Source organism: Leptodactylus fuscus, chromosome 6 (assembly GCF_031893055.1).
Source record: "Leptodactylus fuscus isolate aLepFus1 chromosome 6, aLepFus1.hap2, whole genome shotgun sequence".
NCBI classification, from domain to species: Eukaryota; Metazoa; Chordata; class Amphibia; order Anura; family Leptodactylidae; genus Leptodactylus; species Leptodactylus fuscus.
Genome location: NC_134270.1, coordinates 127134643 through 127159292, shown reverse-complemented (window position 1 = coordinate 127159292; position 24650 = coordinate 127134643). Strand labels below are relative to the sequence as shown.

Here is a 24650-nt window from a genome sequence, read left to right as displayed (position 1 = left end):
ACACACCAGAGCGTATTTGTACCTATAGTCATTCGGACACGTTACTAGGGGGTCACAACTCCACCCCAGTCATTTTTATCCATGTGCTTGGCCCAGCAGCTGTGACTACCCAGCATGCCCCTCTGGTCTGAGACATTTGTATGAAGTCAGGTGCTGAGCGCAGGTCTCCCACCTTATACCAGGGTGCGAGACCCGACACCACACACCTCCAGCCCGGGCGTCGCCTTCACGAGAGGCCGCATACTTGTCAGGCCCCGCCCCAGGCCTGAGTCCCGCTCCTGCGCTCCGGGCCGTGCTGTGCTGCCGCTGCCTGTGTGTGACTGACGCTCCACGGTAATGAGCCTTCCCGCCATTAGCTGCAGGCTGGTGTAGCAGGGCGCAGAGGATACGGTATATATTGCATTGGGGTCGGGATTGGATTCCTAGGTCGGAACAATGACTTATAGCGGGGTGCAATATAACAAAAACCAAAACTATTTGCAAAACGCTCCATGAAGATAGCAGTTGAATGTTGGTTCTAGAGTATGGCTGCCATCACTGCGGGGTGCAATGGGGCCGCTATCTCCAGAGTGATGTGCTCTAGTGAGGAGGGCCTGTGCTACAGATTGGGTATTTGTGGCAGACCTAATGGACATGCCCTCCAAATATACTGTACCATAGTCTAACCATTGCTTGACCACAGCCCTTAATGTCAGATGATTATGTGTAGGATAGGTAATCAATATGTGATCGGTAAGGGTGTGACACCTGTGACCGCCACAGATCAGCTAAAGATACCATCACTTCTTCCTGGTGCAAATTACATCACATGGTTTTTCGGCAGCTCCGTCAAGTGAGCCTGGGACAAAACGCAGGACAGGCCCTATTCCTATCTGTTGTGCACCCTAAAAGCAGTCATTGGCACTGTGGAGGTACAGGCGGTGCACATATATAATCCATGTTCAGTCACAGCCCATCTACACGTAGGCTGTCGTGTGAAGTAGTCAAGGCCGAAGCCACACAGTGGGGTTCTTTTCTAAATACACTTCTAGCTTTGGCTCAAAAAACTGTAAAAGTTATAACAAAAACGGTTTTGCCGCAACATGTGGCCTAAGCCCTAATGGTGTCCTAAAAAAAAAAAAAAAAAAACGTTGCAAGCAATTATGCACACATGTTCCATTGGGGGGTTGGTATTTGGCTTCAAAAAGCAAGCTAAAGATCCATGTTTATACCCCATTGACTTGCCATGGAGAAAGTTAGGGTTGTGGCATGGTGGCATGCTTCTCCATTGTTGCAATGTGAACAAAATTGCTGACTTAAAGGGATTCTACCACTAAAACACTTTTTTTTTCTAGTTACCACGTCGGAATAGCCTTTAAAAAGGCTATTCGTCTCTTACCTGTGGAAGTGCTCTCCGCCGCGCCGTTCGTTCAAAATACCGGTTTGTACCGGTATGCTAATTAGTTCTCTCGCAGCAATGGGGGCGTCCCCATTGCAGCTCGAAAACCGACCGCAGCGCCGCCTCTCTAGTCTTCTGTATCCTCCCCTTGCCTCTTCAGCGTCTGTCGGACGCCTGCGCAGTATGCTCTCTGTTCGGCGAAGATTGCCGAACGTACTGCGCATGCGCGAAAGTGCGGTGCCCGCACTATGGCTGGGACCGCAATTTCGCGCATGCGCAGTACGTTGCTGAAACACATTCAGAACCCTTGTTTGATCACTTCCTCATGTTAAACAGCCCATATGTTGCAGAAACGTAAGTGGCTGTGGTGTAATTGAAGCAGGCGAAATAATTATCACAGACTCCCATAATATGTCCAAATGGAGCAAACATGGTATGTATACCAGACAGCACACCCATCTCATATAAATATGCATACAACGCATTTATACATCAAAAATGGCTGTCACACTGGTGGTACCAGAGGTTGTTGTCATTTGACCACAACCAGCAAGCTACGGATTCTTGTTTATACCCCATTAACTTGCCATGGGGAAGGATAGGGTAAAAGAAAACCAAACCAAAACCTGCACTTCCACAATGTAGCGACTTATCCTTATAGAGAATTACCTATAAACATCATCACCGATCCACAGGTGATACTCATGTGATCACTAGGGAAAGATTGCAGGGACTCCCCAGCACTCATAGGAGTGGGGAGGTCCCCAAGTTGCCCACGTGAATTGTGTAGTATTGCATATGTGTAACCACCACTCCCTTGACTTGGATATAGTCTTGTGCAGTGTTCGATCAGGCTAAAAGAGGGGACCACCATACTTTTCATCCCAAGACATATCAGCAATCCTTCATTTATTATCCATTATATAGAATTGATTGGTTATAAATGTTTAAAGGGGTATTCCCATAACTCTTGTTCTGCAGGCTCTGTGCTTTCTTCACTTCCTGGTTTTCTTGGCACATTGGTGGGCGGGGTTTTTATGTTTGCAGTCAGTAATGAGGAATTGGTTGTAAATGCATTACCACAGTATGAAGCTGATGTGGAAACTGATGTAGCAGAGCTGGATTTGAGTCAGCTTGCATTACATACAGAGGTAATAGACTCCTTATCTCAGCCCTTATCAGCCAAATTCAGTTAAACCGGCTGATAAGTGGAAAAGCTGAAGATAGCACAGTAATCCCGGAGCTCTCACCTCCTCCCTCCCCTATCTGAGGTGCTCCGTTGCTTGTCAGACATACACAGCTCAGAGCTGCTGCCGAGCACTCAGTCCCTCCTTTCCCCCCTACATCACTTGGGAACTGAGCAGATAAGCCCCATGGCCATAGAAACACAGTGTAAACAATGAAGTGAATAAATTAAGATGGCGGCCAAACAAAGCAGTTTTGATAAAGCAATGTATTTAGGAAAAGTCCTAAATCCACACAAACTAGCAGTATAGATAGGATGCTTTTCATGGGACAACCCCTTTAACTGTGGAGGCAAAAAAAAAAAATCACAATAAAAGGGTAGTTTGGGTATATGACAGTTCTGCTCATAACAAACCTAATACCCATGAGAGTCTATATGGCTATTCATGTGTCTATTTTTGTACCTGTCAAAACTGTGGTAGAGCTTCTTTTTTTTTTTTTGATGACTATGCAAGACAGAGATACAATGTGGATAAGGCCAGACCAGGCTATATAGGACCTTTTTCAGATGACTTGCCTGCTAGCTGTTCTGACGACTGCACCTCATAATGTCAAATTTAAAATATGTTTTGGGAGATGCAACTTGAAAATATGATTAAATAAAAATGTATTATGTTTCCTAAAATAATGCATGTAATAAATAAAAGAAAAGACTCTGGCTCAATGGTAACTGTAGGTGTGCAATGATCATAACCCTAGTAATGTGCTAAATGGAAACAACATCCAATATTGCAAATATGTTACTCCAATAGAAATAATCAACCACAGAGGTAACATGACACATTTGCCCAATTGAAATAAACTGCACTTTTGAATATTTCTACCCTTAAATTCTTTTTAGCAAACCATGAATGCATCAGGGACTGGATACCCACTGGCCTCGCTGTATGTCGGGGATCTACATGTAGATGTTACAGAAGCAATGCTGTACGAAAAGTTTTTGCCTGCTGGCCCAATAATGTCCATCAGAGTATGCCGGGACGTTTCCACCCGTCGGTCTCTTGGCTATGCCTACATCAATTTCCAGCAGCCAGCAGATGGTGAGTGTGTGTGTGTGTGTGTGTGTGTGTATATATATATATATATTTTGTTTTTTTTTAACTTTTAGGGCTCATTCACACTACGTATACGCCAGCTTATCCTGAACGTAAAACAAGTTCAGAATAAGCGGCGTATAAAGCAGTCCCTATTCATTTCTATGGGAGCCGGCGCTCTCCATAGAAATGAATGGGCTGCTTCTTTCACTGCGAGCAGTCCCATTGAAGTGAATGGGAAGCGCTGCGTGTACGGCTCGGCATGAGCAGAGCCTGCCATACACACGCCAGCACATCCCATTCACTTCAATGGGAGTGCTCGTAGTGAATAAAGCAGCCCATTCATTTCTATGGGGAGCGCTCGTATGCCGGCTCCCATAGAAATGAATGGAACTGCTTTATACACCACTGATTCTGAATGTGTTTTACGTTCAGAATAAGCTGGCGTATACGTAGTGTGAATGAGCCCTTAGATCTAGGCAGTCATACTTAATAATATATATATATATAATTTTCTTTGCTTCCATAAGATATGTTTGGGGGTTTTTTTTGTTTGTTTTTTTTTTACATGAAGCTAATATTTGTAACTTAAATTTTTTTTATTTTTTTTTCTAGCTGAGCGAGCTTTGGACACAATGAATTTTGAGGTCATTAAAGGCAGGCCAATTCGTATTATGTGGTCTCAGAGAGACCCTGGGCTACGGAGATCAGGTATAGGGAATGTTTTCATCAAAAATCTTGATGATTCTATTGACAACAAAGCTCTGTATGATACCTTCTCTGCATTTGGGAACATTTTATCATGTAAGGTAAGCTTGTTTGTTGTCTAAGAGGGTTATGTCACATACATAAGGGTTCAATTCACTCCACTCACTCAATTTTGTACTCACTCTTCACTGAGACTGCAAATTTATTGTAAATTGCACCCCAACACAGTCAGCGCACTGCAAATAAATGCCGCCACCACTCCTGACTTGCCAGGCTCAGAAGAAATCTCACTCCCATATGCACACATCACATGCAAACACACTTTAAAAACATAATCCGTTCATAGAGCACACACAAAGCACCATTAAAATTAACGATTTTATACTCAAAGGGTCCAATACTATATCAGTTTCCCATCTTGGTTTAATTGGTGTGATGGATATCCTACATATGGCTGAGGTTGCTGTTCGGTCACCACTCCCTTCTCATGTCTGACTGCCCAAGAAGTTGTAAAGCAGTATACCTGACATCTAGTTTTGTGCTCCGGGAAGCTAATAGTCTCACATCTGACCCCATCCCCCTCCACACATTAGTTTTATAAATACATACCAATGTAATATATTGATGATACATGCGTAAACACTATGTACTAATGATATATCCATGTACAATATAATTAAGCAATGATTGTCTGTTGGGATTTTTCAGAAAAGGGGCAGAATAGTTTAAAGGGGTTTTCCCATCTCCCTGTCTCGACACCTTTGCCTGCTGTCGTTTTTTTTTTTTGTTTTTTTTCTCACTTCCTGAATTCTTCAGCAAGCTGGGGGAAGCCGGTTTTGACTTTTCATGAGCAGGACACTATGAAGTATCACCATATAGACTTTGCCTTTACCATGAGAGATTATTTATTATTTACTATAAATCTAATATAAATGCAGATCGAATGATATGCACAGAAGATGTATATTATATTACATTACTCGAGAACAGACTCAATGTTATCTTTGTCTTTACATAGAGAGATAAGACAGCCAGAGCCTTTATCAGCAAACTGCAATTAGCTGAACTGATTTCCCTGACCAGAGAGAAATCAGCGCCCCCAGAGAGTAACAGTCCTGTTTATCAGATATAGGCCATGCTCCATGGAAAGGCTTTATAAAAAGTGGAGGCAAACATAACAGGCAAACAAAGCAGCATTGCTAAAGCAATGCATCTAGGAAAACTCTTGAATTTATATAAGCTAGCAGTATAGATAAGTCACTTGAGATGGGAATACCCCTTTAACCACTTCAGTACTGTGCAATTTCTGGTTCAGGACCAGACACTTTTTTTTTTTTTTTTTTTTGTACCGTATTTATGTTTCGAGGTCTATATAATAATAATAATAATAATAATAATACATTTTATTTATATAGCGCCAACATATTCCGCAGCGCTGTACAATTTATAGGGTTCAGATACAGACATACATAACAAAGAACGTCATTTCACACAATGGGACTGAGGGCCCTGCTCAAAAGAGCTTACAATCTATGAGGTAGAGAGGGTGACACAAGAGGTAGCAGGGGCGGCATTGCTTATACAGTGTTCAGACAATTTTGTGCATTAGGAATTGTGATAGGCTTGTCTGAAAAGATGCGTCTTTAGTTTGCGTTTGAAACTGTAGAAGTTGGGAGTTAATCTGATTGTCCGGGGTAGAGCATTCCAGAGAAGTGGTGCAGCTCGGGAGAAGTCTTGTATACGAGCATGGGAGGTTCTGATAATAGAGGATGTAAATGTTAGGTCATTGAGTGAGCGGAGAGCACGGGTTGGGCGGTAGACAGAGATGAGGGAAGAAATGTAGGGAGGTGCGGCATTATGGAGAGCCTTGTGGATGAGAGTAATAACTTTATATTTTATTCTATAATGAATAGGCAGCCAATGTAGCGACTGGCACAGACCGGAGGCATCGCTGTAGCGTCTAGCCTGATAGATGAGCCTGGCCGCTGCATTCAGAATAGATTGTAGAGGAGAGAGTTTAGTGAGGGGAAGACCGATTAGTAAGGAATTACAGTAGTCAAGGCGAGAATGAATCAGAGAGACAATAAGTGTCTTTAGTGTATCTCTGGTAAGGAAAGGGCGTATTCTGGAGATGTTTTTGAGGTGGAGGTGACATGAACGTGCGAGTGATTCAATATGAGGGGTGAAGGAAAGGTCTGCGTCAAATATGACCCCAAGGCAGCGGGCATGCTGCCTAGGAGTTATAGTAAGGCCTGAGACTGCAATGGATATATCAGGGACAGATCTGTTAGATGGTGGAAACAGTAGTAGTTCAGTCTTAGAGAGATTTAGTTTCAGATAGAGCGAGGACATGATATTAGAGACAGCAGAGAGACAGTCACTGGTGTTCTGAATGAGTGCAGGGGTGATGTCACGGGAAGATGTGTATAATTGGGTGTCATCAGCATAAAGATGGTACCTGAAGCCAAATCTGGCGATGGTTTGTCCAATGGGGGCTGTGTAGAGAGAAAAGAGCAGGGGGCCGAGGACCGAGCCCTGAGGAACCCCAACAGCAAGGGAAAGAGGGGAGGAAACAGAGCCCGCAAATGATACACTGAAAGTGCGGCCTGAGAGATAAGAGGAGAACCAGGAGAGCGCAGTGTCATTGAGGCCAACTGAGCGGAGCATAGTGAGGAGAAGTTGATGGTCAACAGTGTCAAAAGCTGCAGAGAGGTCCAGAAGAATAAGAAGAGAGAAGTCACCATTGGATTTAGCCTTTAGTAGATCATTAGAGACTTTTGTGAGAGCTGTTTCAGTAGAGTGCAGAGCGCGGAAACCAGATTGTAAGGGGTCAAGCAGAGAGTTAGCAGAGAGATAACGGATTAACCGAGAATAAACCAGGCGTTCCAAAAGTTTAGAGATGAAGGGGAGGTTAGAGACGGGTCGATAGTTAGCAGCACAGGATGGGTCCAGGGAGGGTTTTTTCAGTAGCGGGATTATAACAGCATGCTTGAAGGAGGATGGGAAGATTCCAGAAGAGAGAGAGAGGTTAAATATTTTAGTAAGGTAAGTAGTGACAGCAGGGGACAGAGATTGGAGAAGGTGTGAGGGGAAGGGGTCACTACTGCAGGTTGTGGGGCGAGATGAAGAAAGTAGCTGGGAAACTTCCTCTTCTGTGACAGGTTCAAAAGATGAGAATGGACAGTCATAAGTGCGGCTGGTGAGGGGATCAGTACTATCGTAGGTGTGGGAGTCAATGCCACCTGGGGCTTGGGCAGTAATTTCCTGATGGATCTTATCAATTTTATCATGGAAATACATGGCCAGGTCATCAGCACTAAGGTCTGTGAATGGCGTCTGCACCTTGGGTGTGAGTAAGGAGTGAAAGGTTTCAAAAAGCCTTTTAGGGTTGCTTGAGAGAGAAGAGATGAGGGCGGTGAAATAGTCTTGTTTGGCAAGGTAAAGGGCAGAGCTATATGTTTTATATGTCTATATAATTATCATTTGCGTTGTTATTTTCTTTCAGTGACACATACATTAAGCCCCAGTTGCAGGAGGAATACAGCTTCCTGCACATTACTATAGTTCTGATCCGGGTCCTGTAGGATACAGCAGCTCTAACAACCTCTGATCCCAGCAGATCGCGTGGCTGCGGGGTCAGAGGGGAGCCGTAATAGGGGATCTGAAGTTACAGCCAGCTTCCCGTTTCAGCAACTGCACATTTTTCATGCAGTCGCTGAAATCTGCTTCGACATACCAGTACATCCTTACAGAACAAAGTAACCATCTTCAGGACATAAAAACCTAACCGGTTGTCCGAAAGTGGTTAAAAATGAAATATGCCCCCCCCCCCCCCCCCCCCCACCATCACCAGTGATGTGATTCCAGCACTGCCTGGGTCCCCTGCTGCTCTCTACTTGTGGTCCCTCTAACATGCAGGGTATACCAATCACTTTTTGTGTGTGTTTTGTGCTTTGGTCATTGGATGGTCTTGTCCATTTGTCGTTTTAGGAGTATTTATTAAACATTAAGTTTTAATTTTCTTGTGTCAGTGCTTGTTAGAGTAGTGGTCACTAGAGGAGTACTAAAACAACAGAAGAACGGCACCGAGCACCAAACCTCATGTTATAACATTTGGTACAGTAGATGGATGTTGAGGTAAACCGTAAAAATGGCTGCTCACCTTGTTGTGAACCGATCACAACTACCATTACAGCATGTAGAACAGTGCTGGGTCTTGTTGTAGCAGCTGGATCAGTCACTAGGACATCAAAAGATAAGTTCCAAATAGGCAAGTTGTGCTGCTTCATGTTGTATCATGTTCCATGGTTTAATGCGTTATGGGGTTATTCTCCAGAAATAACACTTCTATTGGGGAATAGCCTAGTAGAATAACATCAAATAAAGTATACCATGATTTTGTGGGGGGAGAGAAGTGCTACAGAATGCCACATATACATCTTTTACAACTGTATTACAGTTTCAAACTTTAGGGTTGTGCAAACCTGTTATACTGCTATGTATATGAGGCCAAATGGTCAAGACTTATCATTTCATTGCATGCAAATCAATTGGTACAGTTGCTTGTTGCCAGCAGTCAGATGGAAAATAAAAGAAGTAACCTGATCATCTTATCCTTTGCTCCTGCTTTGATCAATTATCCACCACAGAGGGAAATTATGAAACTCTAGTTTAAAGGAGGCATATTTTGGTGCGCACAACTTTATGGCAAAAGTGTCACTTTGTCCTTTAGCCCCCACTTTTGCCGCATTTGAAGGGACGCCTTGGCCTAACAGGTTACTATGACGAACAGTAGAAAGCTAGGGTGAGTCCTTAACTGGCATAGGCTTCAATTCTGGCACATTGGACCTCTCAAAATGCTTCAGAATGAAGGGGTCGGAGCTTCTTAATTCTGACTCTTAACCCACCAGTGGAGAAATTTATTAAGGCTGGCAAAAGAATCTCCAGTTTTAGTAAGTTCCCCTAATATGTAGCAGCATGTCAGCAAGTACACATGTAGTATACAGAAAGATTATACCGTTTGAAATAGAAAATGGAATACAAGATAAATTGCAATTTGTGAAACAAGATACATGGCCTAATCCTGGAATTCACATGTTTGATGTATTATGTTGAAAATTGGCTTATTTGTCTACTAGGTGGTTTGCGATGAAAATGGATCAAGAGGATATGGTTTTGTTCACTTTGAGACACAAGAAGCTGCCAATAGGGCAATTCATACTATGAATGGCATGCTTCTCAATGACCGCAAAGTGTGAGTACCTTTAAGACAGTCTGTATAAAACTATACATTCACACTTAAGTCTAGGAAATTCTTCTTCCACAATTCTAAGGTTATTGACCTTACTAACAGTTAAAGTCTAACTATAATTTTGGTTTTCTGGCAGTATTTGTGTCATTGATAAATTTTGAATATATACTTTATTAACAATATTTGGCTCATTTATGTGAAATCCTGCATTTATTTATTCTTTTACTTGCGTCTCCGTTGAGAGCTGTCTCTGCTTTTTACTGTGTGCTGGCTTGTGTGTGTAATGGCAAGAAAATGAGGGTACCAGGAGGGTTGTGTCAAACAGTTATAAGATAAGATAATCTTTTAATAGTCCCACTATGGGGAAATTCAGTGTGTTACAGCACCATATATAATACAAAAGTTCCACGGTAGAGACATTACAGGGACAGTAGGTAAAGAAAATAGTAGGAGGGATATCACAAGTTAAGGATTTTTCATTTCTCTGTATGGAGTGATCTTCGCTTAGCTCTGTGTTGGTTGTACAGCCTAAACCAGGGGTCCTCAAACTTTTTAAACAGTGGGTCGGAGGCAGAGCAGGTCGCACAGACATCGGGAGCAGTGCCCTCCGATAGATAAAGTGAAGTGCGCTCCATTGCCTGGCCCGAGCTCCCCAGGAGCTTCATTATAAATGCACGCCTGCCGATGTTGTCGGCGGGGCCAGGCAGAAGTGCTTGGCAGGCCGCAGTTTGAGGACCCCTGGCCTAAACGCATCGGGGAGGAAAGATGTCTGATAGCGCTCCTTCTCACATTTGGAGTGAAGCAGTCAGTCACTGACAGTACTGCCCAGTGCTGTCACGGTCTCATACATGGGGTGAGAGTTATTCCCCAGCATGGAGCTCACCACGGACAGTATCCTTCTGTCACCAACCGCCTGTACTAGGTTCAGGGGGCTCCCCAGAACTGAATTGGCCCTTTTAATCAGCTTGTCAAATCTATTTCTGTCCCTGGTTGATATACTGCTCCCCCAGCAGGCCACACCTAAGAAGATGGCTGATGCCACTACAGAGTTGAAAAAGGCCCTAACAAGTGGCCCCTGGACTCCAAAGGCCCTCAGCCTCCTGAGCAAGTAGAGCCTGCTGTGGTGTTTTCTGTATACCGTGTTTCCCCGAAAATAGGACACCCCCTGAAAGTAAGGCATGCGGGGGGTTTCTTTTAAATTGCCTAATATAAGGCATCCCCCGAAAATAAGGCATGCCGGGCAGTGGTGTGCGGGGTTTCGGGGGCGGGGCTTAGCGGAGCTTTCGGGGGCGGGGCTTAGCGAGCTCCACTTCACTGACACAGCAGCCGTGCTCTGTGCTCCGTGTGCACAGCAAAGCCGGCTGCTGCCTCTGCTGTTGTAGGATGAGCTCTCCCAGCTCATCCCAGAGACAGCAGCTGCCATACAGAAGAGGCAGCAGCCGGCTTTCCTGTGCACACGGAGCACAGAGCATGGCTGCTGTGTCAGTGAAGTGGAGCTCACAAAGCCCCGCCCCCAAAACCCAGATAAGCCACGCCCACCACTTCCAGGACGAACAGCAGCACCAGCGCTGCTAGGAAGAAGGGAAAGGTAAGTGATACCTTCTCCCCTACACTACACTACCTACAACCGGCAGTCATGCTGACGCTCCACTAAGGAAGTGCCGGCATGACTGCCGGTTGTAATAAGACGTCCCCCGAAAATAAGACAGGTCCTATATTTAGAGTGACAATTTAATATAAGACACTGTCTTATTTTCGGGGAAACATGGTAGCGCATCCAGGTGATTCGCCCAGTCCAGCTTATTATTGAGGAGCACACCCAGGTACTCAATGCCTGTCCCCTGGATGGCCACTGGTTTTGGAGCATATCTCTGCTTTTGAAAGTCCGCCACCATCTCCTTGGTCTTCCCAACATTAATCCTAATCCATTAATCCATCGATTAATTCACAAAATCCCGGTTCAATTCTCTGTACTCCCTGTCGTCTTCGTCTGTGATGAGGCCTACTATTGAAGAGTCATCTGAATACTTATGCAAGTAGCAGCAACATGAGTTACACCTAAAATCGGCAGTGTACAGTGTGAAGAGGAAAGGGGTAAGAACTGTACCTTGTGGTGCCCCGTACTACAGATCACAATATCTAACACACAGCCCAGGGCGCTCTCATACTGAGGTCAGTTTGTGAGGTAGTCTTGGATCCAGTTGGAGAGGTGGTGGTCCACTCCAACAAGGGGCAGCTTGTCATCTAACATTATAAAACTTAAAAACATGATTCTGGTGTCGTATGAAATATAAATATAGTATGAATATCTCAATCCTAGCTGTATTTTCAACCAGTGATATCTCTGTAAATTGTACAAGTAGAACTGCAACCTCCTCTTTCATACGACACGAATCATGTTTCTATGATTTGTAAATACTTATTACAGATTTTAAAGTTGTAATGGTATTTAAAAAGTGGTATTTAATGTTCTGTAACTGTTAAAATGAATCGAGCTCTATATTAATTTGATGCTTAGATTTTTTTCTTAATGATTCACAGATTTGTTGGCAATTTTAAATCACGGAGGGAGAGAGAATTGGAATATGGGGCAAAAGTAATGGAGTTTACTAATGTATATATTAAGAATTTTGGGGAAGATATGGATGACAAACGGCTCAAGGAAATCTTTTCTGCCTTTGGTATGTAGATCATTAAATATCACACTCCTTTCCAGATGGATGAGCAAGATTACTGTATGCATATATCTTTTAAAGGGGTTTTGCAAACCCAAAAGCATTTTCTTACTGTTGACCCATCCAATGCATAGTTCTGTCTAGTATATAGCAGTGATGCCATTCTATGAATGTACATAACAAACCCTTGTGGGTGCTAGGAGTAACAGTGGCCTCATGTAACAATGCATACAATATAGATAAGTAGTACTTAGGGGCAAGTCTGAGCTCCCAAGACTGCTGATAATCTGCCATATAATGTCACCTCCAGATGCCCCCACAGTATACCGTATTTTTTTGACTATAAATACACTCTCCCCCCTCCCCAAATCAAATTTGGGAGGAATATGATGGTGCGTCTTATTGTCCAGATGTGGGGTGTTTTCGGCCAGGGAGATGGAGGAGCGGGGTCGCAGCATCGCCTCACTCCTGCCGCTGGCTTCCTGCAGCAGCAGAAGTGGGACGATGTTCCAGCTCTGGGTTGCGAGGACAGGGTGTCCTAGCGAACCTCTCTTGGCATCTGCCGTATTATTACAGCGAATGCCGGGTCTGTAAAGAATGTGGCGGCCACACTGCTGCAGAGCGATCTCCGTATCTACCGGATTACAGTGGAGCCCCGGAGCTAATGCCTGCGATCGGAATCCAGTCTGATCGTGGGCATTACTACTTCAAGGCCCTTCCTAAAGTGTGAAAATGGCCCCTGGGGCCACAGGCCCATACCTTTCTTGTTGCAGGACTGCTCCCATAGACCTTCTCCAAAATGGTATAACTAAAAAGTACACCTGGCCCTGCAAAAAAAAAAAAAGGGACCTGTCAATGTAGTCCTGCAGCTTCTATTTTTGAATGCAGAGACTTGCCCATGGACAACCCTCTCATATTTATTTTCAGATGCAAATGGGACCCTGTTCTCAAGATATATATGTACCAACAGTGGGACATGCACTAATTCAGGATGGAAAAGGCACATGTCATATGGGTTCATTCCATGCCGTTTAGAATATTAGTACACCTTTATAAAGTGTTTTATTATCCACTGTAACAATATTCTCCTCCAGGACCTCTCGCCTCCCCATCTTAAAGCCTTCCAATGTAACTTAACAACTCACCCCTTCAGAGAAGCCTATAATCTGTCATAAACTGCGCTTTTCATTATTCCTACATCCCTTTTGATTGTGAGCTTGTATAGGCAGTTGTCTCTCTGTTATGGTCATGCTTTGATAACCATATCTGCACCACAATTTCATTTTTCTCACTTTTCACCACATTGTACAGCACCATAGATGATGACAATATATAAATAAAAACTCTTTATTTTTTAGGACACACTTTAAGTGTAAAAGTAATGATAGATGAGAGTGGACGCTCACGTGGATTTGGCTTTGTTAATTTTGGAAATCATGAAGAGGCAGAGAAAGTAAGTATTTGTCTAATTCTATGAGTGGGCTTTGGGATTGGTGGGTAGAGGGGTTTCCAGGCCCTTGTAATCTTTGACGTAATGCTCCAAAACAGTGGAATTGCGCAATGTTACTCGCTTTACCAAATCCCCACCACTCCTGTGCCGCATTGGTCCTCTGCCAATCTCTGTATCCTGCTCTCCACTAATGACATTTTGACATGGAGATGACTGCTTCATCGGTCACTTATTTGGCAAAATGGCATAATTGGAGACCATGATACCGAAAAGCACAAGAGATTTGGAAATCTGCGGTACAGGAAAAGTTGCAGTGGCTTTGTTTTTTTTAGACCATTTTGACCTATGTTAGAAATTTTAAGGACAAAACCCTTTTAAATGCTATTCTTTCAAAAACCAGACATGTAAAGGTTTTTCTTTTCAGAAGTAAAATTATAATAATAAATTTTTATTTATATAGCGCCAACATATTCTGCAGCACTGTACAATTTGTAGGGTTCAAATACAGAGATTACAAAAAAAGTCATTTCACACATTGGGACTGATGGTCCTGCTTACAAGAGCTTTCAATCTATGAGGTAGAGGGGGTGACACAAGAGGTAGCAGGGGCGGCATTGGAGGTAAACTTTGACTTACTTTAACCCAAAGGCGTTTGTTTGTTTTTCCTTACAAAAACCTTAGCTCCGACAACTATCTGCACAACTTACTACAGCAGGAACCTTCCCTACAAACCTTAGCACAGACCAAACTCTGACCAGCTTGCTGCAGCAGGAACCTCCCCCACTACATTGGGTGCCATGGGTGGTGAGGCTTGTTAAGCCAGACCTTTAAGACCCATAGACATTATAGAGAAGGTTAGGAGCAGCAAGACTGTTGTGTTAGCAATACACAGCTTTTGTTATCCGTACGAAAAAAACATTACATTATCCACTCCAGGCAGTTGCTGAAATGAATGGCAAGGAAATAAATGGACGCATGGTTTACGTTGGAAGAGCGCAGAAAAGGATTGAACGTCAGTGTGAACTGAAGCGCAGGTTTGAACAGATCAAACAAGAACGAATCAGTAGATATCAGGTAAAGACAGTTGTCAAGATTAAGCTGGAGCACGGTGTACTCTCTTCTACACAACATTCCTATAATTCTGGACTATCTTATTCTGTAACCTCAAATTACAGGTGTTTCTGAGTTTGATCAGGGTCCCTGTGAAGCTTGCCTGATGCCTAAATTCAGTCTAAATGTAAAAGGTTATGTATTACATGGTTCCCATTTAGAAAAAGCTAGTCCTAAGGAAAAAAAACAACTTTTTTTTCCTCTGGAGGCTAGAGAAGATGGAGGGGGGGAGGGAAACACACTTGTGTCCCAGGCCGCATGCCCACGGCAGAGAGACCTCTCCAACAAACCAGGAGGACTGTGGGATACAGGGAGTGCATTTTTATTTTTTACCTACCTAGTCCTCCAGAAAGAAAAAGCGGCTTTTTTTTTTTTTTTCCCCTAGACAACCCCTTTAAGGCTGGTCTTACACAACCGTATTGAATGTACAGTCCGAAAGTTGCTGATCAGCAACACTAGTTGCTGATCGGCAACATACACTCCGTAGATGTCTGTCTGTCTCCTGCCGCACTCGCCCATAGAGTTCTATTGGCGAGTCAGTGCAGTGCCGCAATTCACAGCCATTACGGACATGTCCTATAAATTGCGGACCACGGTTGCGGGCCGGCACACCACGGATAAAATATCCGGTGGTGTAAGAGGCCACATTGAATATAATGTGTCTGTAATTGAAAACCCTCAATTGCGGACTTGCATTACAGCCGTGTTAGACCAGCCTAACTGTCTACCTGTGTTATCATAGCAGCCCAGTGCCCACTTTAAAGCAGTTTTCCCATGAATCTAACAAAGCTTAAATATGTAGGTAACCGCTAGCGGTTTTTCCGCCTCCCATTGACTCCCGTTGGTTTTTGCAGGTGGCAAAACCAACCAACCGCCTGAAGAAAGGTCATGTCGCTACTTTTTTCCGCTAGCAGGAAAAAAAAAAATGCTAGTGGTTTACATAGGACTCTATTGTGAGGAGGCAGATTTTGAGGCGGATTCCACCTCAAACTCCCTGCCATTTTGCCCTGTGTGAACTAGCCTTAAGAGGAATCTGACTGCTTGCACAAGTGTGTGCATATATGGGTTTGTGAGAAAACAGCACAGATGACAAGTGGGTGATATCTGTATGGCAGGAATAGGACCGATTCTGATTTTTGCCTCCAAGACCGTGATTATACACAGTGGTGTGTATTCGGCCATAAAAAGAATGGGTCTGCGGGTTAGCCATAAAAACACTGCTACCACACTCGCCACGCGGTCATGTGCATGGAGCCTTAACTGGAAAGCAATGCTCAGTACTGTTTGGTTGTTTTAATCTCTAGAGATTTAGGGACATTTATAAAGTCCTAATGCTATCTGTTCTGTTATATATGATAGATATAATTGGGTTAGGCTGGTTTTTGAGTTGGTATGTCAGTTTTTTGTTTTGTGTGGGGGTTTTTTTTGGGGGGGGGAGGGGGGTTGTCAGTGTCGTTTTAGTTTTGTAATCTAAATTTGTCTTCTCTTGCAGGGAGTTAATTTGTATGTAAAAAACCTGGATGATGGAATTGATGATGAAAGGCTAAGGAAGGAGTTTTCTCCATATGGTACCATTACCAGTGCAAAGGTGATCATTTATTATCACATTCTGAGGGTCAGTTTTGCAGGCTGTGAATCTATGAAAAACACATGAAACACAGACCAGACACGGATGATTTCCATGTTTCCATGTCTGTGTTTATTTATTTTGTTTTCCTTAATTTTGATGGTCCATAGACTTGCATGGGCAAGAAGAGTAGAGAAAAAATAGTACATGCCACAATTTTTTTCCTCTCCATGTATGTGCGAATGGCTGCATTCAGTATAATCTGCATTGTGATGTTTTTTTTTTTTTGTTTTTTTTTGACACCCTGCTGAAAGATTTGTGCTTATGTTCCCATGTTGATTCTTGCCTTCCAATCTTAGGTCATGACAGAAGGAGGACACAGCAAAGGGTTTGGGTTTGTATGTTTCTCTTCACCAGAAGAAGCAACTAAAGCAGTCACAGAGATGAATGGACGTATAGTTAGTACAAAGCCTCTGTATGTAGCACTTGCACAACGAAAGGAAGAAAGGAAGGCAATTCTAACCAACCAGTACATGCAGAGGTTAGCAACTATGAGAACCATGCCAGGTCCTTTGCTGGGATCATTCCAGCAGCCAACAAACTACTTTTTGCCTGCTATGCCACAGGTAAGCTGTTTACCACATCATCTTCTACAGAAATAGAATGGTCATGATAAATCCAGCTGCCACCCAGTAAAATCTATTGCTTCTGTTATATGCTGTATTCCAGTATATGGCAACGGATAAAGCTTTCAGTTTGCTAACAGAAGTTTCCCATCTTGTAATGGGGCAAATGTGAAGGTGACTAAAGCAGACAAGTTATACTCACCTGTTGTAACTCCTGCTGCTGCTCCAGTTCTTCCTGCTGGTCTTTGTTTACTTGAAAACCCCTCAGTTAAGATAAGGAGCTAGGGACAAATCTTATGGTGGACCAGTCACCTCTTAGAAAATGCTAAATGATATTTCACTGTGCACATGATAAAGTTGAGCACAGTATTGGAGCTACTGGATAAATGGATTAAAAAAAAAAATACTAAATTGATCAGCGATAATAAAATGCATTTTGTGTTTGGTGACAGGTTGTCTTTAAGGGGTACCACTTAAACGGAGTCTGTCACCAAAACTCGGCATACCAACCCAGCCATGCAGATAGGTTAGGGTCAACCTTCACCCAGTAGTTTCCTGTTCTTGGAGAGGAGACCTATGGTTGGGTGTTGTTGCAGGAGGATTAAGTTTAGGATTAAGCTCACCTGCCCTGGAGTTTCGGGAATAATGTAGAGGAATAGATCTGGTTGGATATCACTTCCCGGTTAAAATGCTAAAGTCATGTCATGACTTTATGTCATGGCACGTCAGGCGTCTGACACATTTTCCAAGCTGCAAGTGCTGTTGGTGTTCTGGTTATCAGTGAGGATAGTGGATTATGCAGTGGATCTGGTAAAACTACAGTGTGTGTGCATGATATCCGTATTCCTCGCTGGAATAACTACTAGACTGTGGCAGGGGAATGAGTGATCTCTTACAGGGAAGGGGCCTCTTGGACTCTGCTTGCCCATAAAAACAAAAAGACACAGGTAGAGGCACCAGTGTAAGTCACTTTTTGAGCAGAGTTCCCAGCTTGCCTCCCTATGTCTCTCCTCACCAGCTATTCTGGAGGACCTGACCATGAAGGAGAATAAAGTACACTAGCTGCAAGCCAGGGAAAACCATAATAACAATCCACTATCACCTGTCATGGATAGGCCCTACAAGATATTGACAGTGTAAAAAAAAATACAAAACACACTTTTCTCCTCTGCTGGTATTGTACTATATTGGAGGAGTCCCCTTCTCTGATACAAAGTATTATGGCTGTTATTCAGCAGGTGAAAAATTCGACCGTAGTCCACTTCAGAAGGCAAACCTTCCTGGATAGACCGTTATAAAGTGGCCCATTCAGGCCAAGATATAATGTCTGTCACAGGGTGTAGCACAAAAAAGTGGATTAACCAGAGTGTGTCCTCTGCTGTGGAAAGTACTCTGGGACAGAAGAAGCTCAACCTTTTTTTATTCTGCTGGTGTCCTGTTCCTGAGGGTGGATTCTCTCTGGAACGGTTGTAAGTTCCAGAAGATCAAAACGCTAGTAATGCGGTGTTCACACGAACGCCTGATGTCCGCCCAGGGGTTTCCCTTCTAATCCCTGGAGAAAATGGATAGGGGCAGCTTCCCAGTGGTCAGTTGTAAAACCATGGGCAAGAGGGGTAGAACAGAGTCTGTCATGAGAGTTGGAGCCGCAGCAGGGGAGGTAGAGGAACAAGACTTCAAGAACTCTTTTTGCACTCTACAAACCTAAGAATGCTGATTGCAGAGGACTGACCTATATTAGTAAGCTAGCTTATCCAGTGACTTGAATGCCCTGCAAAACTTTATTTTCCCACATAACCCCTGTAATCAAATTTTAATAATCAATTCATTTCAGTAAAAAAAATTCTTTAACATAGAAAATGGCTTCCAAGTTTAGACCTTTCTACATCAGAAGTCCTTTTATCTTTAATGTGTGTAGCAGGGATGTGCAGTCAGCGGGCTACACCACCAACTCCTATTTTTCCACAGTCAGGCTCTGACGCCTACTTTAACTCCTACCCTGTTTCCCCGAAAATAAGACACACACCCCCCCTTCACATTCTGGATCACATACAACTGGCAGTCATGCCGGCACTCCGCTAATTGTTCCCCGCTTTGTTTGCCGATTGTTCCCCGCTCCAGCCGCTGCATAAAACATCCCCCAAAAATAAGAAAGGGCATATATTTCGTTAGCTAATTAATTATAAGAACATGTCTTATTTTCGGGGAAACAGGGTAAATGGCTGACAGCATGGTCTGTTATAAGCAGTAAAGATTCTCTAAATCATTAAAGAGATTCTATCATTGGGAAAACTCATTTTTAACAAAGCATATGTTTGCATGGCCTTTAGAAAGGCTATTCCACACCTACCTTTTATTTGTTAATCCTCCCAGCCATTTTTGAATGAGCACACTTTTATTGATATGCTAATTAACCAGCACGGAGCATCGGAAGTTCAGTGAGCACTGTCTGTGTGTACAGGGGGAGGTGAGAGCAGGGAAGGCTGCTGCTGGTGACTCATCAGCCTTCCCTGCTCTCACCTCCCCCTGTGTACACACAGCACATAGTGCTCACTGAACTTCCGGTGCTCCGAGGTGGAGAATTAGCATATCATTAAAAGTGGGCTCATTCAAAAACAGCTGAGAGGATTAATGGATTAAAGGTATATGTTTGGATTGGAAAATGCCTGAAGAAAGGTCATGTCGCTGCTTTTTCTCCTAGCAGAAAAAAAGCTAGCTGTTCACATAGGGCTCCATTGTAGAGGGGCTGATTTTGAAGCAAAATCCGCTGTCAAAATCCGACTCTTTGCCCCCGTGTGAACTAGCCCTTAGACAAATGTTGTCATGGCATAGAATGTCTAACTGTATGCGGCTATATACAATAGGCTACTTACTGTAAGGTAACTTGCTACTTGTGTTGTCATAGAAATGCTTATATTGGTTTTGTTTCACTTGAAGCCACCAAACAGAGCCTTTTATAATCCAAGCCCTGTAGCACCTGTACGTCCAACACCTCACTGGGCATCGCAGCCGGCTAGGCCGCCACGTAAGTGAACAGATTGATTAAACAAACTTTGCTTGGTTGTCTTATCTTCCCTCCAGCACCCATGCAACGTGCCCAGTTTATTTTATTTTTTATTTTATTTTATTTTATTTTTTAAAGCGCAGTAAATGACTTCAATGCAGCTTTACAGTGAACCTCAACAATTGTATATATAAATAGTGCATTTTTAATTTTTTTTTCCTATGGTTCCTAACATTATATGGAAAGATAAGTTTTCGGTAGACATACATTCCCCAAATGAAAATTTGATATGAAGTAACTTGAACAGTAGATGCCTGTGCATGCTTCCCATCCAGTGCACCAGCTTCTGCTGCCTAGAGGCTGGCAGAACAGATGATTTGAGCAGCATCTAGGTGCTGGACAAGGGGTGCTGCAGTATATGTTGCTATTGGGACCTGGACCCCAAAGGTCCCTCTACTACATAATATATACCACTATTTTAAATTACATAGGCTAGGCTATAAATATCTGATCAGGTAGGCTACAAACTTCAGGCCCTTGCTTGGATAGCACTTTGGACCACTTTTGTATCCCTGGCTCACAGATGTGTGGTTGAGAACAAAGATCAAGCCTATCAACTGTATCTATGGAAAAATGAGCGATCGTATTTATATTGTGTTGAAAATGACAATTGCAAATGATAGCAAAACTAAATTCTTGACGCCGCTTGCATATCCATGGTTGTTGACCATTTTGGTTGCATAACTGAGATTTTTGTATATGGACACTAAAAATACAGCAAAGCTTGTATGTATAAGAGGATGGAAGATGTGAAAAGAAGCTTTTCTATCTGCTGATCTTTAAAATATATAGTTTATATTGCCCCTCTACATAAATATCTCTGTTGCATGTTCATAGGGCAGCACTATAGGCCCTGGTTAATGAGGTCTCCTGATGCTATAGGGGTGAGCTTTACATGCAACCATATTATTTACATTCTGCAATGAATAATCTGTATCAGGAATAGTTGCAGAATCAATATAAAAATTAGAAAAGGGCAAGTCCCATATTGTACTATTATCTACTGATTTTTAGGCTCTGTCTCATCTGGATTGCCTGAGTCTTAGATTTAATGTGTCTATCCTCTGACACTGCAGACTACCATCAGCCTCCACCTATAATGCGAGCAGTTCCTGCAAGACGTGCTCCTTCTAACATAAGTACAATGAAGCAGGCTTCAACACAAGTGCCTAGAGTTGGTCCTCAAAGAGTTGGTACGTTTTCTAAATTACAAATGGTTCCTAGTTTGGATAGGTCATCTATTCAACTGGGACATCGGTTTGTCCATAATTCATATAGGAAACCTGTGGTGACAGTATCACACGTTGTATCTGTGCCTTCTGCAGTTATCTGACCGCACAATGTGAAATTATTAGATCTTGTCATCTGCTTTTACAGATGCTGTTTATGCTTAATAAAAAAAACAAAAAAACAATGGCTTTGTTTTTTGATCAGCAAATATAGGCACTCAGACGGCTGGTGCTCGGGCTCAAGTGAACCCATCGGTAATGCGCACGACGCCACAGTACAAGTACTCCTACTCTGCACGCAATGCACACCAAACTGTGAACAATGTGCAATACCAACAGCAGCAGGTGATGCATTGTATTTCTTATACTGCTTACAGTCTTTACATGTTAGGTCTTCTAGCTGATATACACCTCTAGATAGAATATTTTCATGTTTAGTAAATGGATAAAATGGTACTGTATCCTGGGGTTGACTCTGCAACTGTCTTTTAGTTTAGGCTAGGCACTGCGTTATATCGCTAATCTAAGATGAACGTAAACATGATGAACTCTGTCATGGTTTAGAACAAATCTCTACATCTTTGCCCCCATGCGTCCATGTTTTTAACGGCTAGCACAATAGTCCATCATTTTCTTATGGCACTATCTACACAAATACATTTTATCATGGATCCTTGTACTGTGTAGGGGGTCGTGAGCCTGGGGGCAGATCTCAGGACACATGAAATGTATGTGTCTGTGGAGGCCATGGACAGCACACCTATATCATCCATGTGTCATCCATTTGTTAATAAGCATTACAAAAGTGTGTAGAAGATTATACAGTTGCGATCTATTAGATGGTGCTCCCGCACACTTGCCTACTAATTTGGATTAGTGGGCTTCTCTTTTGCATACAGCTGTAGCAAGAAGAGGGATTTTAAAGCTAATGCCACACGTAGCAATCCGCTGTGGAAACACATTTTCGCTGCTAATTTTTTTTTCTCTCTGCAATGTGTGGATGGGATTAGCCAGAATCCCATCCACTTTGATGGTACTTTAATACATGATGGGTTTTTTGGCCACGTGTTTCCACTACATATTAGCTACAGGGGGGTTCCAGCCATAAATTGCTTTTGATGGGCTGATATCTGAAAATACTTTTTTTTTTTTTTTTTTTTTTTTTTTTAATAGAAGATGCCATATTTTTTAATCTCTTCACAGATCATGGAGCCAGCGGTAGTAATGCAAGGACAGGAGCCTCTTACTGCATCCATGTTGGCAGCTGCCCCGCCACAAGAACAAAAGCAAATGCTTGGTAACTTATTAGAAATGTATTGTGGCTCCCAATTTTATAAAGCTTTTAGCAGTGAGGATATATAAGAACATAATGACAACACTGGCAATATTCTTTACATCAGGGATTAGCAACCTTAGGCTCTCCAGCTGCTATGAAACTACAACTTCCTTCCATTCACTTCTGTGGGAGTTTCAAGAAGAGCAGAGCAAGTAGACATTCTGAAACTTGTACTGGATTGCTGAAGGTTGCCTATCCCTGCTCTATATCCATCATAATATCCTCTGCTTTCTTTAGCTGTAGGACAGTTTGTGCTTTAATTTTTTTTTTCTTTTACAATCTATGCTTTGGAACAAGACACTCTCCATATAGCTACTGGTTTGTCATGACTAGCAGAGACAGCAGGAGGTTTTCTGAATGCATTTCAGTATTAACTGTGCTATTCTTTACAGGTGAACGGCTTTATCCTCTAATATGCAATATACACCAACCAAATGCAGGAAAAATAACTGGCATGCTGTTAGAAATAGACAACTCTGAATTGTTACACATGCTGGAATCTCCAGAGTCCCTTCACTCAAAGGTATATTGATTCTAAAACAATTGCACCTTTATTAATTGTAACTGTGTTGGGGCGTAGGGTGGAGTATGGATATTCCCTAAAGCAAACAGAGAGAGATTTAAGCTCATCTTTGCATTAAATTGTTACATTTTCTAAATAGGACATACAAATTTGTGTTTGTGACTAAATATCTGGCAAGCTTGAGCCATTTAACACCTAATAAAAGTTGTATAGAGTTCAAAAATGTCACATTTCCCTAATTCTATAGTACATTCACATATGTGCCCGTTCATCAGAACTAAGTGAAATAAATCATTCAGAATGCAGTGAACATTCAAGCCACCGTTATTTTCTCCTTCCTTTAAACCCTTCCTCGTCACCTTAAAGATGTTGTCCAGCAATTGGAACTACATTTGCGGAGACTGGTGAAGGGGTAAAAATTAAAAAAAAAAAAAAAAATAAAATTATAATAATAATAAATGCATACTTGCCTCACCCCGCTGCTCCATTGTCCACTACCAGTGTCTGTTTGGTCTCGCACCAGCTGCTGTAATTTTAAAGGTTAAAATTTCAGGTTTTTGTGATCTCAAGATCTAAGCTGACCCTAATATTGTAGTCTTTGTTCATAAAGTTCATATTGTTTGGTAGGGCTATTTTTGTTAATAGTATTCTAGTTTGGGAATGGTTTAAAGTTGTGCACTTCTTGGGCAGTGATAGGGTTAAAGTGAAGTTTAGGAACCTCTTTAATATATACATAGACAGTAAATCCTTGGCTGATTTCAAGTTTCTTGCTGACGTCCACTTACTGTAGCCTGTATGCAGTGAATAACCATCTGAGAGATGCAGGTTGTCCTGAGAGCACATGTAGTGCAGTGACATGCAGTGTTCCTAGACACTGTTATTGTTAAACTTGAAGCCCTAACAATGCGATAATTTAGGGCAGTCCTCCCCAGCCTGTGACTTTCTAGTTGCTGCAGAACTGCATATACCGCCATGTTGGATCATGCTGAGAGTTGTGCTTCTGTAGCAGCTGGAGAGCCACAGGTCCATGGATTATTGAATTGGTAAATGCCAATAAAGCTGAATTAAATTGTTAATAAACACTATCTTTATCTTCCTTTCTTGTTAAATAAATGTTAATTTTTATGTGCTCAATTACATTTTCTTACAGGTTAATGAAGCAGTCGCTGTTCTACAAGCTCACCAAGCTAAGGAGACTTCACATAAAAATGGCCAGCCTTCCATGTGAATGCTCCTCATTATCAGAGCTATGGATGGACTTGCCACTTATGTACACTTTGTATAGCGTGCACAATGGAAGGAGATTGTATATATAGAAAGGACAGTCATATTTTGTTTCGTGTGGATATAATAGTATGTAAGGTAAAGTAAAATTACATTCCCAGAAATGAACGGTAATTATATATAATATTTAGTTATCACTTATTTATGTTGTTTTCTTAATTCATCTTTTTTTC

At 42.5% G+C, this 24650-nt stretch overlaps 1 protein-coding gene across 2 annotated transcripts; it reads left to right on the top strand.

Annotated features, from left to right (window-relative positions):
• Nucleotides 1–3470: 3470 nt before the first annotated feature.
• On the top strand, nt 3471–24421 carry PABPC1L (poly(A) binding protein cytoplasmic 1 like). Of its 2 annotated transcripts, none has more exons than XM_075278703.1 (14): nt 3471–3663; nt 4273–4466; nt 9504–9619; nt 12158–12297; nt 13650–13744; nt 14678–14815; nt 16344–16439; nt 16778–17044; nt 19979–20066; nt 21182–21298; nt 21540–21679; nt 22538–22631; nt 23063–23193; nt 24344–24421. In XM_075278703.1, exons 1-14 carry the CDS (start codon nt 3471–3473, stop codon nt 24419–24421), a joined length of 1887 nt encoding a protein of 628 aa, XP_075134804.1. The 2 variants fall into 2 exon arrangements, with proteins under 2 accessions (XP_075134804.1, XP_075134803.1); XM_075278702.1 differs by having other exon boundaries at nt 12158–12298; nt 13636–13744.
• The last annotated feature ends 229 nt before the right edge of the window (nt 24422–24650 follow it).

Coding starts and splice junctions, on each gene's coding strand:
- PABPC1L (XM_075278702.1), top strand. CDS start 3,471: ATGAATGCATCAGGGACTGGATACCCACTGGCCTCGCTGTATGTCGGG. Junction 3,664..4,272: donor TTTCCAGCAGCCAGCAGATG/GTGAGTGTGTGT, acceptor TTTTTTTTCTAG/CTGAGCGAGCTTTGGACACA. Junction 13,745..14,677: donor ATCATGAAGAGGCAGAGAAA/GTAAGTATTTGT, acceptor TATCCACTCCAG/GCAGTTGCTGAAATGAATGG.